General features: G+C 41.7%; 2 protein-coding genes across 3 annotated transcripts in view; one reads left to right on the forward strand and one right to left on the reverse strand.

Annotated features, from left to right (window-relative positions):
- Positions 1 to 72: 72 nt before the first annotated feature.
- On the reverse strand, positions 73 to 8,373 carry CPT2 (carnitine palmitoyltransferase 2). 2 transcript variants are annotated; one of them, XM_065072147.1, is made up of 5 exons: positions 8,171 to 8,372; positions 7,239 to 7,319; positions 7,009 to 7,115; positions 3,487 to 4,791; positions 73 to 2,562 (listed from the first exon to the last, which is right to left on the reverse strand). In XM_065072147.1, the coding sequence occupies exons 1-5, from the start codon at positions 8,305 to 8,307 to the stop codon at positions 2,231 to 2,233; spliced, it is 1,962 nt and encodes a 653-aa protein (XP_064928219.1). In that variant the 5' UTR covers positions 8,308 to 8,372; the 3' UTR covers positions 73 to 2,230. The 2 variants fall into 2 exon arrangements, with proteins under 2 accessions (XP_064928219.1, XP_064928220.1); XM_065072148.1 differs by lacking the exon at positions 7,239 to 7,319 and having other exon boundaries at positions 8,171 to 8,373.
- Positions 8,374 to 8,462: 89 nt separating this feature from the next.
- SLC1A7 (solute carrier family 1 member 7) overlaps positions 8,463 to 12,790 on the forward strand; it is a 50,711-nt gene continuing 46,383 nt past the window's right edge. Inside the window, exons 1-3 of the mRNA XM_005498872.3 lie at positions 8,463 to 8,605; positions 9,439 to 9,966; positions 11,044 to 11,123. Of these exons, the coding sequence (XP_005498929.1) occupies positions 9,826 to 9,966; positions 11,044 to 11,123 (221 nt within the window). The 5' untranslated portion in view covers positions 8,463 to 8,605; positions 9,439 to 9,825. The remainder of the gene's footprint in view (positions 8,606 to 9,438; positions 9,967 to 11,043; positions 11,124 to 12,790) is intronic.

Consider the following 12,790-nt stretch of genomic DNA (forward strand, 5'->3'; position numbering starts at 1 on the left):
AAGGTCTTTTCACTCACCATTTCTATCATCAGGAAACGGCAATGAGCATTAGTAAAGGGACTGCATTCACTGTTCAAGTGAAAAGGTACATCTTTAATAGCTTTCTGCCAGTTCAGGTAAAGACACTGAGGTGAGTTTACTGAGAACACTTAATAAGCTTTACTGCTATTGACACACATAGCTGTTACATCTTCTGAAAATCTGAGTGTGTCATTAAGTAAACCTCACTCATTTCTAGTTAAAGACAAGACTCTCTACTTGGCAACTGTGCTCACAATCTTGCCAGCTGTTCTCATGTTAAAAAACAAACAGAAAAATACAACAAAACCAATCATAAACACAAACCCCAAAACTTTCTTTAGTGAATTAAATTCAAAGGCTTTTAGTCTAATTATTGTTTCCCAATATATTATTTGCTTCATCCCCCACAAATGATCTGTGTCCTTTCTTTGTTTAAATAAGCAAGATTGTGGTATGTTTTAAAGTACTTTTTTCAATAATCCTTTCCAGCTGAAAAATAGAACGCACATTACAGGTTGCAGAGGAAGCAGCCCTGACTACAAAAAGTTTATAAGCCATTGGGCTTACATATTTAAAGCATGCCTCTCCCTTTCCTAGCACTTGCAGTTCACACTTCAAGATAGGGTATTGCTTATACTTACTGTGACAAAAAAGACACTGGGAGAACCTGGCAGGTAAGATATCCAGAGGATGAGTAAAGGCAAGTAGGTTTCTGAACCTCATTTGTCACATCCAAGCAACATGCTCGGACTTTTACATTCTGCTGATATATTTGGTTGCCAAGGTCATGGTGGGCTGTGCTGACAGACATGAGCTGCATTAGTTTTACATGGAGCTGCAGAAGCAAGTGCTGCTGTGCTGTTCAGCTCCAGAGAAAAACTCATCTTCCCAGAAGAAAAACAGGGTGGAAAACATCGGGGTTTAGAAGGCAGAGGAGTTCAGGTTACACATACCGTACGTAGCAAATTCTGTGCAAAAAGGGCATCTCTGTTGGAATCGCAGCAACTCTGAGCACCTTTGGTGTCTTGCCAGACAAAGGCTCCTTCCCCTTTTGTAGCTGGCAGAGTTCCAGTTGTGAACAGCACACAAGGAGCTGTCTGCATCAGCTTCACCTCACACCCACAGCATCACCAAGTTTCACTGATGTCTCTGCTTAAGCTCTCCTGCAATCCTTTAGAACTGCTGCAACAAGCCCTAATACGTTAATGACACAGCTCTACACCCTAGGACTGGCATTTGCTACAATAAATGACATCCAAAGTTCTAGAAGGAAACAGGAAAACACACCATTGAGGTTACTTTTCCACAGTAAGAAGACACTTGGGAAGATAAAATCAAAAAAGAGAAGTGTTTTTTTCTTTTTTAAGGCACAAGAGCACAGGTTTATGTAGCAAAACAAAAGCTGATTGTTGGACAGACTTGACGTATGGAAAGGGAGAGCCAACACTGCAACATGTTTTCAGTAGTATTGTTTTCAACCTTTTTAAGAAATGAGCTATTGATAAAGGGACTACCCATACTGTACAATTTTGATATGGCAATAAAGGAACTTTGCAGTTATTAATATAGTTTTATTACAATAGTCTCTCTTCCAATCAATTTAACAACACGGTGATTTCAGGTTACTGAAAGCCTCCCACTTCATTTTCTGTTTCTCAAAAAGCTGTTACAGTGGAAAGGCTTCAAGCAGTTGAGGCACACTCATTTCCAATATCAATTCAAGTGTAAAGAGGAAAGTGTGACAAGCTACTTACTTACTGCAACTTACTGCAAGAGTGCAAATGTAACCACTCCTTCATATTTAAAATTATTGCATATATTTCTTTAAAAGCTAACAGTTTAAGAGTGGTATCACAGTGCTGTTGTCTGTCTGAACACTCATGGAACACAGACATTTCAAGTTCATAAACACAGTAACTGCTTTGTATTTTAAATAACGATGTTTAAGAACATGTGAGCTGTTGGAACAGATGGATCTGCTACTTAATTTTGACATTGTCAATTCCTGAAATGTGCATTCAAAGTCTGTACTTGATTTCTTTAAAATAGATACAAATTTAATAGAATCTAGCAGTATTCAAGTTCAGTGAAGATAAATGAAGCCAATTAAGCTGGGCAGTCTCAGACACATTGAACACTGATTTGTAGCCAATTAGGCAGAGTCTGCATTTTGTACTGCAAATGTAAAGTGCTCCAATATCTTTAAGTCTTAACTACTGATTTTCTTGCCCTTTAAAACATTAAAGATATCTTCTAGTGACTTGTGTATACACTGAAGGAACTCTTTACCATTCCTAGTTGGGTAAGAGGAAACATTACAACCTACGAAATCATCGTGTACCTGATATCCTACTCCAAAGCCATCAGACACCACCGGGCCAAACCCCCCTAACTGCACGGCGGGGCTAATCAACGTGCTTGTAGAAATTATGTTGTGATTAAGCCGAGCATATGCTTGGTCTTGATAGAAATCAGGCAGTGTGGCACCTTTGGATGAGGCTAAATAGCGCAAGCCAAAGAGATGTCGGTCAAATCCCTGACCTGTTAAAATAAAATAACAAGTATTAGAGAGATTATTTTTGTGGGAAGGAAACTCACTTATTTTGACATCACATTGCTTTTCAGCCACAAAAGAGGAGGTTTATAGAGCTGGGGTTTATTTTCGTACTTGCAGGAATTGTTTTTCAGAACCCAGGCATTCTGCACTTCAAATGCATGTATCTGAGGAAATGAGAGCTTGCTGTTTTCCTGCCAGCCTCAACCAAGAATCATGTTAGTAAACAAACGTGCAATGTTAACAGACAATTTTAATAATACATCTCATTCTTTGATGAACTGTTTATCTGAACATATCCAGGTTGTTTAAAACAGAGAAAGGCTTCTCTAAGATGTATAAATCTAAGGAGGAAGAGGACCTTGCCTCAACAAAGGAAGCAAATTTTATACTCTATGGGGTAATGTTCAACAGTCCATTTTACTGAAACAGTACAACAAGTTACGCTTCTGGGAAGCATAACTCAAAAGAAAGCATTTAGAAAAATACCAGGAGAAGCACAACCAAAGAATTAGTTTGTTTCTTGAAGCCTTTATCCCCTGCAGGGATAAGATAGTAACTCATCAGACATAAAGCCAAAGTTCTTGGTTGTGTCGGGGAGTACAAAATGCACTAAATATGTATTGAATCTTCAAATAGCCCAGCTGCTATAAAGACAAAAACTAAAGTAACAAAAAATTCTGAACACATCAACAGCAAAGAGAGAAGCACAGAGGCATTCTCCTCCATCAGGAAAGGAGTCTTAGAAAATGCATTTTAAACTGCAGCCTTCTGTTACTGTTTTTGTCAAGTTTACATTAACATTAGACCTCCATCAAATTTAAATTATTTAGTTGTGAAATAAATGCTTACAGCAACCTTAATAGACGTTTTAGTGTAAAAGCAAGAGTGTTTGACATATTCCTACTTACCCATAGCAGCTTCTTTTGTCAAACGGCCATGGTATTTTGAGCACTCCTCTATCAACTTCTGAAGCTCTTCTGTGCTATGTTTGGACGGTTCCCTGACAAAAGCTTCTGAACATTTCTTTGTATGGATAGAGGCAGGACGTATAGTTTCTGTACGACCGTGTTTGAAAGCTGCAGTACTACAAGACTCATATGTAGCAACAGTCTGGTTGTATTGTCGCAGGAAAGCCATCTGGAAGGCAAGCTGAGCCACCGCATCTGGGCTTACCTTCTTCTGCTTCAGAAACTCCTTGCCCCCGTCATGGAACTGAATCAGATTAAGAGACAGTGACTCCACACTGGCATCAAATTTCTGTTTGGCTTTGGTAATTCCTGCTTTTAAGGCATCATTCAGCTTAAAGTCAAGTTTCTGCACGGCTCTAGAAGAGTCTACTGAAGCAGGCTGGGACTGGGGGCTGATGGCTGGGGCCTTGGTGCTATCCTTAAAAACCTCATTCTGGAACCTGAGCACAGCCACACCATCTCCCCAGGAATGTTCAAAGTTAACTCCTGCAGTGCCATCCTTAGTTATGATAAGATTAAAGGATTTGTCATACCAGCGGTTAGCACCATCTCCATGCAACATGGTGTGGGACAAGTGCACAAAGTCTTTGACGGAAAAATCATCTAAACTTAAACAAAACACAGCAGAGTCTACTTTTTGAAGAGCTTCTTCGTTGCCATTATCCAGTAGATTCTTTCTCAGCAATGCCCACGTATCCCGGTTTTCACTGGAGAGGTAGCCAAGAGGAAAGGCCGGGGCTGGACTGTTGTCACTAAGGATGTATTTCAAGTGTGCTTGTATTTCTGAAGGTTTCAACATATTTCCATCTCTATCAATAACATCAAATATATAAAAATTCCCATTTCTCAGTACCAGTAAATGTTTTGCGTTTTCATCTGTGTAAAGCTCATCTCTGTCGAGTTTAGGCACACGTGTAGAATTGAAAAGCCTGAAGTACTGAGACATATCTAGGGGGTATGCATTGACCATGTAGGCACCAAACCAAGAAATTGAAGAAGGCACAAATCGGATAATTTTTTTAAACATCTCAGTGTCACTTTTTTCTGGATTGAGGTGAAAAACCTCCGGTTCAAGATAACCAGCCCTGAAGGTCTTCATAAAACGTATAGCAGAAACAGTCATGTTCGTAGCTCGTATGAGCTGATCATTATATTCAGATTTTGGATCAGGATTAAAAGACATAAACGCATTAAAATTCAGAACAACAGGTTCACGTGCTTTTAGGTACATGTCAAACCAGGGACCTGAAAATGTAGCGTTAAGAAATAGGTCAGAATATAAAAGCAGCTTATTGAGTCAGACCAGAGGTTCATGTAATCAGTGCCCTGCCTCCAACAGTGATCTTGAATAAACACCTGTCGAAGTGCATACAAACAAGGCAAACAAATGCAGTAATTCCCCCAAGGATTCTCCCCACCTCCAATTATGAAGAAAGTTACTGTTAGCTAATTGTAAAAAAACTGTATTTGCAGCAATCCATATCAACAGCATCAATGTCATCAGCAACAAGGGCCAATCTCCAGGTTTTCTGTATGGCTCAGTCATAAACCATAACCCCTGCAACATAAAATGCAGCTCTTCAGCACTACATTTTCATGCACACCTCACATTTGGAGTGGAACATGCCTTCGCCTACTCTTAAGCTATTCATTTCTGCAGCTCTCTGTCACTGAGGGCACGCTTCTCTTCAGAACCACCTTTGGTTTTGATCTGGTATCTCCCTCATTCCTGGCAGCATTCCTTCATCTACACTTACTATCTTGCATTTCCACCTCCTTCTGTCCACTACAACGATCAGAACAGGACAAAAGGTTTGACACCGATGCATCACCATCTGTCTCTCAGGCTGGCAAGTATATGAGGTTAGAAGGGACTGCATGGTTATTCTTCCAGGCCCAGAACAGGCTTCAGAAAGCAGAATTATATTTGATGCCCACAGATCTCTTAGTCTGTCATCATATCAAGAAGCATGAATGTGACCCAAATGTTTTGTGCTTGCCAAAACCAAGGGAATCAATCACAGCTCTAAAAAGTAGTAACACCTTTACACCTGTCTATGAGCAAACAAAAATCCAGGGGGCACAGACAGTGAAGAGATTTTTGAAATAGGTTCTATTTCACCATCTTTAACAACTTCAAACTCAGCAAGCTCTGGTATTGCATGCTGACCAGATGCAGATCAAGGAAGCAAGCGCACACCAACTCCATCTCAAGGCAGCTGATGTATAAAAACCTACTATTCCAAGCCCGGATCGCTGCCAAGTAGAACCTTCAAGCTGGGCTGTAAAAGGGCAACAGGTCACTCAAGAACCTAAGCTAGTGTATTAATTTCGGGTCCTCACAGGTGAGTAACGAGCATTCATCTACAGTTTTAAAACCACATCTGTTGCTATCAGGTACCCTTTTAACCTCAGACTTTAAAGTCCAGGGCAGAGGCAACTATACATACTTTCAAAAACCAATTTCAAGTGCAACAGGTCTTTTATGAGGCCTACAGAATAATAACAACTAAACAAAAAGAAATACAAACACCCCACAGTTCACAGACAAAAAGCAGCATGATGGTTAGTGTTGACAAACACCATAAAGCCACCAGTTAAAACCCCAGATGTTGTTCAAAGTGAATGGAAAGTAAAAGATAACAAACTGAATACCAGCTTTTGTGAAAAAATCTGGTATTGTCTACAGCATTTGTGGTAGGTAACACCCTTATAGGGAGTCTCAACAGACAGCAAGGAGGGAAATGCATTTGCTGGGCAATATCCAAACTTCTCCTTCCATAGATATTTGAATATTTCCACCTCTGTTGCTGTCCATCCAATACTTTCATAAGCAGACACTTGTATTTGAAAGTCAGTGTAAGCAACAATAGGAAGAATAATGAAAAACTATATGCATAGTCTCCCTGTATTGGTTTTTATTCTCATCTTTCTCTGCCTGTCCCTCCTTTTCTTTTGCTCTTTAAAATAATACGGTTTCGTAGTTTTAGGGGTTTAAGTCAGAGCACTGATCACTTCTGCCTCCCAAAGCTTAGTCATATTCTCTGACATCCCCCTCAGAGTTCAGTTTTCTTGCTAAATAACTTGAAATTATTTGAAAATCATTGCTTTAGTTTCCTTAATGGAGTTATCAGCTAAGCTCCTCTATTAACCTAAACAAATACCAATACAAAAAGACAAAAGATAAACCCTGGAAGCTCAAAGTAACTCATGAAAAAATACTCCTTCTTCAATATCCAGAATTCTGGTATATATGAGTTAGATGAGGCACATTCTTCTTTCCACCGGAGTCTCCGAATTTGCTCAAACACAGACACAGGCAGTACTCACAGCATGCTGTTGCAAGTTTATGGAGTAGAGAACTTAAACTACAGCCTATTTTATTTGTAGCATTATGAGCTGCCTGCTATCAAGCCTGGTGATCTACAGGCTCCTTCTATAATATCCAGTAGGCCAACATACCTGTGATGTAACTTGTATGCTTGTTCTGATTGTCTTGAGCAACCAGTTGCTCATGCAGCTCTCTTCCAATTCCCTTTTCAAATTGATGTGCAAGTTCTTCAGTTTTCCTACAGCAATCAATAAAAGAATAAAAATGCTGTCACCTGTCACAAACCATATTTTTTAGAACGTATCACTTGGCTTTGAAACAGCACACGACACTGCAATATGCCTATCTTGTCTGTCCATACCTGAACTGGTCATCATTTAAAAGCGGTTTCTGGGCATTTAGGTATCTCCTAATTGTATCTTCTAGTTTGGGAACTGGCAGTCTGAAGGAAGAACAGATAGATATGCACTTTATGAGCATTAAAGAAGCCTCAGTTTCTTACATAGTAGTCTCTCTTTGCCTCCCCTCTTTCCTGTCCTAAATGGCTCAAAAGTTGCTTGTGGGAAGAAGAACAGGAAGATATGGACAAATATCATGACAGCATAAGGTTCTTGGAAAAAAAAGCTGGAAAGACAACTTGATTGTCTTGTTACAAAGGTATTGCATGGAAGGGTCTTAATACCTTACACGGAATACAGTGACATGAACCGTATAGCAAGAAGCAGCTATATAGAAGGAAGGTTTCGTTCAGTGGCCACCGCTGCACTGGGACCCCCCCTCACTGCTGGCTGTTCAACATTTACTTTTTCTTGCAAATTTCCTGGTCAGTATCTTTGTCATCTTCCTCAGCCTAAACACGAAAATGCTCCTTTTCCTTTAAAATAATCCAATTACACTCATGGAGGTTACTTTGCAACCCGAAGGGATGTTTCAGTAGTAGGATTATAGTAATATTTACGCTTTAAAAAATAAAACCATTGCTCTCCACTGTGATTTAAAAAGAGCACGCACGACAGAAGCGACTAGCACAGCCCGAGCGCGGCTACTACACAGCCCCGGGCGGAGGGCATTTCTCTCCCGTCTCCTCAAAGGTCACTCCAGGGCCGCCGGCCCCACACGGCCACCTGCCGCCGCCCTCTGCCCCGAGTCCCCGGGGCCGGCAGTGAGGCTCGCTCCCCGGAGGACGCTCACTCCGGCCCCGGCCCCGGCCCCCGGCAGTCGGCGCCTCAGGAGGCCGCGGGACGGGCTGTCCTGGCGGACACAGCAGGGAGCGGGGCAGCGGCCCCGCCGTACCTGGGCAGGCTCTTCTGGTAGTGCATGGTGGGCACGATGCTGCGGTGCAGGAACTCGGCAGCGCCCGCGCTGCTGTAGCCCCGCCGCCAGCGCGCCGCCGCCGCCGCCCTCCGCAGCACCAGCTGCCGCGCCGCCATGACGCTCGCGTCAGAGACCGGGAAGCACCGCCCGCGCCCGCCGCTGCCGTCCCGGGGCCGGAGGGAGCGGCTGCCGCCACCCGGCTCAGCCCCCCGGTGGTGCCGTTGAGCGGCCGCGCTCCTCCCCGGGGGATGGGCTCACAACGGCCGCCGGCGGAGCGGGGGCGGCCGCTCGGCACCGCGCGGCGCGGTCACGGTGGTGCCTCTGGGGAGTGGGGTTCGACCCCGGGACCCGGGCGGGGGCGACCAGAGCGCGGCCCGGAGGGGTTCGGTGACACCGGCACCTTTGTCCTGCACGGTGGGGAATCCCATGCAGACGGCTGAACATTAGTCTTCTTTCAATCAATAACATTTTCTGTGATCCTCTTGTTTTGACAGTGCTCTTATTTGGCACATAGGCTCCACGTATTTTTTCCTTTTTTTCTTTTATTGGTGTCTGTATGTCTAACTGACCATACAGTATGCCGATCCTGCCTCCAAAGAGAACAGTTTTATCTCTCATGAGCTTTTTTACTCATACATGACCATGTAACACCAAACACCATATTACAGTATGAAATATCATATTGTAAACACAAATTTTTTGTACTGTATTGAATATGTTCCATAAAAGCACTGAATAACCCCGGAATCACAGAAATGTTTCGATAGGATAGCCCGGCATGGCGGGCAGTTAAGGTGGTGTATTTTTATCAGGTGCTCACTAGCATAAAAATCAGCGTTGGGATTGAACACAGGCACGACAAAGGAAAGGAAAGCAATCCCCACGGCTTAGTCTGATAATCGTCTGAAAGTAAATTGGCCCTACTCTAATCAACATAGTAGTTGGAAGAAAAGTGAAATCGTTTCACTTCCAAGATAATAAATGCCAAATGCCAGAAGGTGTCCTTGCATGTTTCAATATACAGCTATTTTCTGTTCAATGTGTGTCTCTTATGCTACTGATTCAGCCTGTTTTCACCGTGAAAACAAAAAGCCCGAGCCTGCTTTAATTAATGAAGTTCAGTTTCACCTAGCTTGCCCTGTTGTGATAGTCCAGTTCAAAATGTTACCTGCTCTGCCCTTTAGAAAAAGTGCAGTAACGTTGCTTTAACCCATCTCAGTCCATGACTCTCACTGTTACCTTTCCAGGTTTGGATGTCCAGACCCCAAACTGGGGCGACCAAGGAACACACTCAATCACCATCTTTCTCCGAGGAGTGTCACTTTGTTTTGAACCGGTCTTGTTTTAGAAATACTACTGCATTCTGTTCTAATTTTCCAGAGCCCCCTAATCTTCTTCCAGGCTCTTAATGATGTAGTCGCTAATAGGATTGTTGGTATTAATTTGGAACAATAATGCCAGCTGCTTGCTTGGTGGCTATTGGCAGAGGGGTGACCTTGCAGGTCAGCTAAGCAGAACTGGAAGTGCTTTGATCTGATCTATCCAGAGCTACATCTGCCCACCCGAACGAGAGGAGCGAGTGAATTCTCCCTCCATGGGATGCTGATTCTTCTCCAAAGAGCACGCAGGACAGCATGGCAGTGGCTTTTGATGCAATCCTCGCTCGGATCAAGGATGTTTGTAAAAGGAATGGTCTGCTCATTCTCTCGGTGTTGTCAGTCACCATTGGCTGTCTTCTGGGATTCTTCCTGAGGACGAGGCGGCTCTCGCAGCAGGTATGTGTGGCACGGCAGTGTGTCACTGCAGAGAAAATACCCCACTTATGTAACAACAGACAGAGCCACGTGCAGAACTTAAGGGTGGACTTCTGAAGATAAAAAGCACGTCTGTTTGTTTGTTAGATTTGTTTAATTTCATTTGTCTGTTCATCTACACTGTCCTTTGGGTCTTTTCACACGTTCTCAGACAATACGTTTGCAAAGGCTTCTGGCCTTTAAGACACCTAGTAAATCTAGCATAAGCATATTATATCGCAAGTATGGATGATAATAATAGCGGGTGTTTAAGTTAGATGAAAGGTAGCAACTAATATAGACCTGTTAAAAACCGGTAGTTCAATATATTGACTGGATTTTAAACTACTTCAGAACACGTATGTATAAAGACAACGCTGGGAATGTTTTTCATCATCAGGTGTACAGAGGTAGAGATGTTGATATTATGCCAATGGCGTTTTGTATTAATAAATTTGAGATTTCCCATGATTAACAGACCATGCTCTTAAAGTCACTTGGGGATTTCTCCTCCAGCATACTTCAGCCAGGCTCTTTGCAGGCACTCATTTCTTTCTGCTGTGTTCGTCAGATAGAATAGAGCAACACGCATTACTGAATGCATTGTTTGAGTGCAGAATGTAAATTGCAGTTTAAAAATACGACACTTAGTAAATGTAGCTAAACTAAAACACATCTTTGTTCTGCTACTGCTAACTGCAGTTTGAACATCTTTTACGTCCAAGCAGTAGCTTCATACACATCGAGCAAAACACACAAAATGCAGAACGAAGAGATTACTCAGGGCAACCTATTAAAGGTAGTGCCCAAGAGACGGCATATTTCATTTTTGTTTTCCTTTGTAAAAGAACAAATAATGTGATGTGTTTTTGTCGAATTACAACACAACATGTACTCTAATTAATTTTAAAATGATCTTTTAAAGCCTACTATCTTTGCCACCTCATCTACCGAAGCTGCAGATTTTACCCATGTTGTCTGGTCCACAGCTCTAGCAGGACTCATGGAGGCAGATAGTCTGTATCTCAAAACAATAAGCATCTCTCCATGTATTTCTAGGAAATTAGTTATTTCCAGTTTCCTGGTGAGTTACTGATGAGGATGCTGAAAATGTTGATTCTCCCACTGGTTGTCTCAAGGTAAGTGAGGACAATGATTGTTTCAATAACTTTTGAAGTTTCCTAAATGACACGCCATCACCACTATTTTGAGTTTAACTGAATTAATGTCAAAGTGCAAGGACCATTACTGACTGCTGTACATTTGTATTTTTAGTGGAGCTATGAACATAGTTTTTAATTAATAGGAAGGTTTATGCAATACCTCATAGAGGTGTTATTTTCTTTAAAACTAGTGTTTAGGTTGGTTGGTTGGTTGGTTTTAAATTGATGTTGTCTTCTTTCCTTGTAATGGGAGGACTTTTTTCTTTAAGCTAACTACAGGTTAAATATATGGAATAAATATCACACCTTATCAAAAAGCCTACCTTAAATCTAAACAATTGAAATAATACACGGTAAATAAGATGAAGCAGCACAGTAATTTAGAGTTTTCTGCAGTATTTTGAAAGGTGTGCTGTAGTATGATGAATATTGAAAAAAAATAAGGGGTCTCCAGTGAACTAATAATATATGTCTGGCTTCAGCTGGAAGTGAAAGTGATTTCTTAGTGCATTAAAGGCAGAACATTTAGTGGTGCCACTTTATTGGTGGCAGGATTAGTGATTTACATTCTGTGCTAAGGGATGGTCCATGGTAGCTGCCTTTGTAGTGGGTGGGCTTAACTTAGAATAGCTTTTTCTCTCCTCTAAATTTGTCTTGTCTTCTAAATGACTACAGTCACAAATGCCAGTTGGATGGCCAAAAGCTCTCAGCCCAATGCTGAGAGAAGAGATAAGGAGAGATGGAGAGTAACAAAGCAAAATTTACCGAACCAGATCTGAGCATAGACTCATACCTGGTTCTGTCCCATGCAGCTGGAGAACATCAGGACAAAATACATTAGATTTTTCTTCAGAGGTGAAAGGAGAGTTTTCCAAGGACAACAAGAATCTCACACAAAGAAGTGACATAGTAAGAACAGAAAAGTGTTGGAGCTGAGTCACATGCCCTTCCCTAAAATGTGTAGTTCTTTAAATCCCCTTGCTTTTTAGAGATGCCAGGAGGAGAAGCAGATCAGTAGGTAAGAGCTGCTCTGACATAGACTGTGACAGCTCTGTGTCACCTACGGATGTGCCAGGAGTGAACCTCTGAGCTGCAGTGTTAGAGCTGATGGCCTCCATCCTCTGAGGAAGAAAGAGAAGTAACTTTACAGATGTTCAAAGAGATTAGCTCTCATTGTAAGACAGCATGACTCTGCCTCTCTGTATAACAAACTAACTATCACTTGCTATTGCATACTGAAATTTCAGGGATTTGCAAACAAAAAATACTCCAGATATATACTTACATTCTTGTACAGTCTTTTTTTTTTTTTCCCCACAACAAGCACAGTATTTTCCACACACGTATTTCATAAAATGAGTAAACCAGTGCTCTGTGTTTTCACCAGTGTGCATGCACATTTAAACTAAATTTCTTTTGCATTTGGAATATTCTCAGCCTGTCCTGTGGGAGCAATGACATTTAAATTATCTTCTCAGTTACTCTGTATTATTGTTTATGAAAGCCAGGAGTATAGCACCAAGCTCTAATTTTACTCTCCTAGTCAAAGTTAATGCAAGTTTTTCCATGAACTAATAAGTAAAAAAAAAAAAAAGTAGAGAAAAGGGAAGGTCAGAAAGGAGGGTTAAAAGAAGCACTCAGTG

Source organism: Columba livia, chromosome 8 (assembly GCF_036013475.1).
Source record: "Columba livia isolate bColLiv1 breed racing homer chromosome 8, bColLiv1.pat.W.v2, whole genome shotgun sequence".
Lineage (NCBI taxonomy): Eukaryota > Metazoa > Chordata > Aves > Columbiformes > Columbidae > Columba > Columba livia.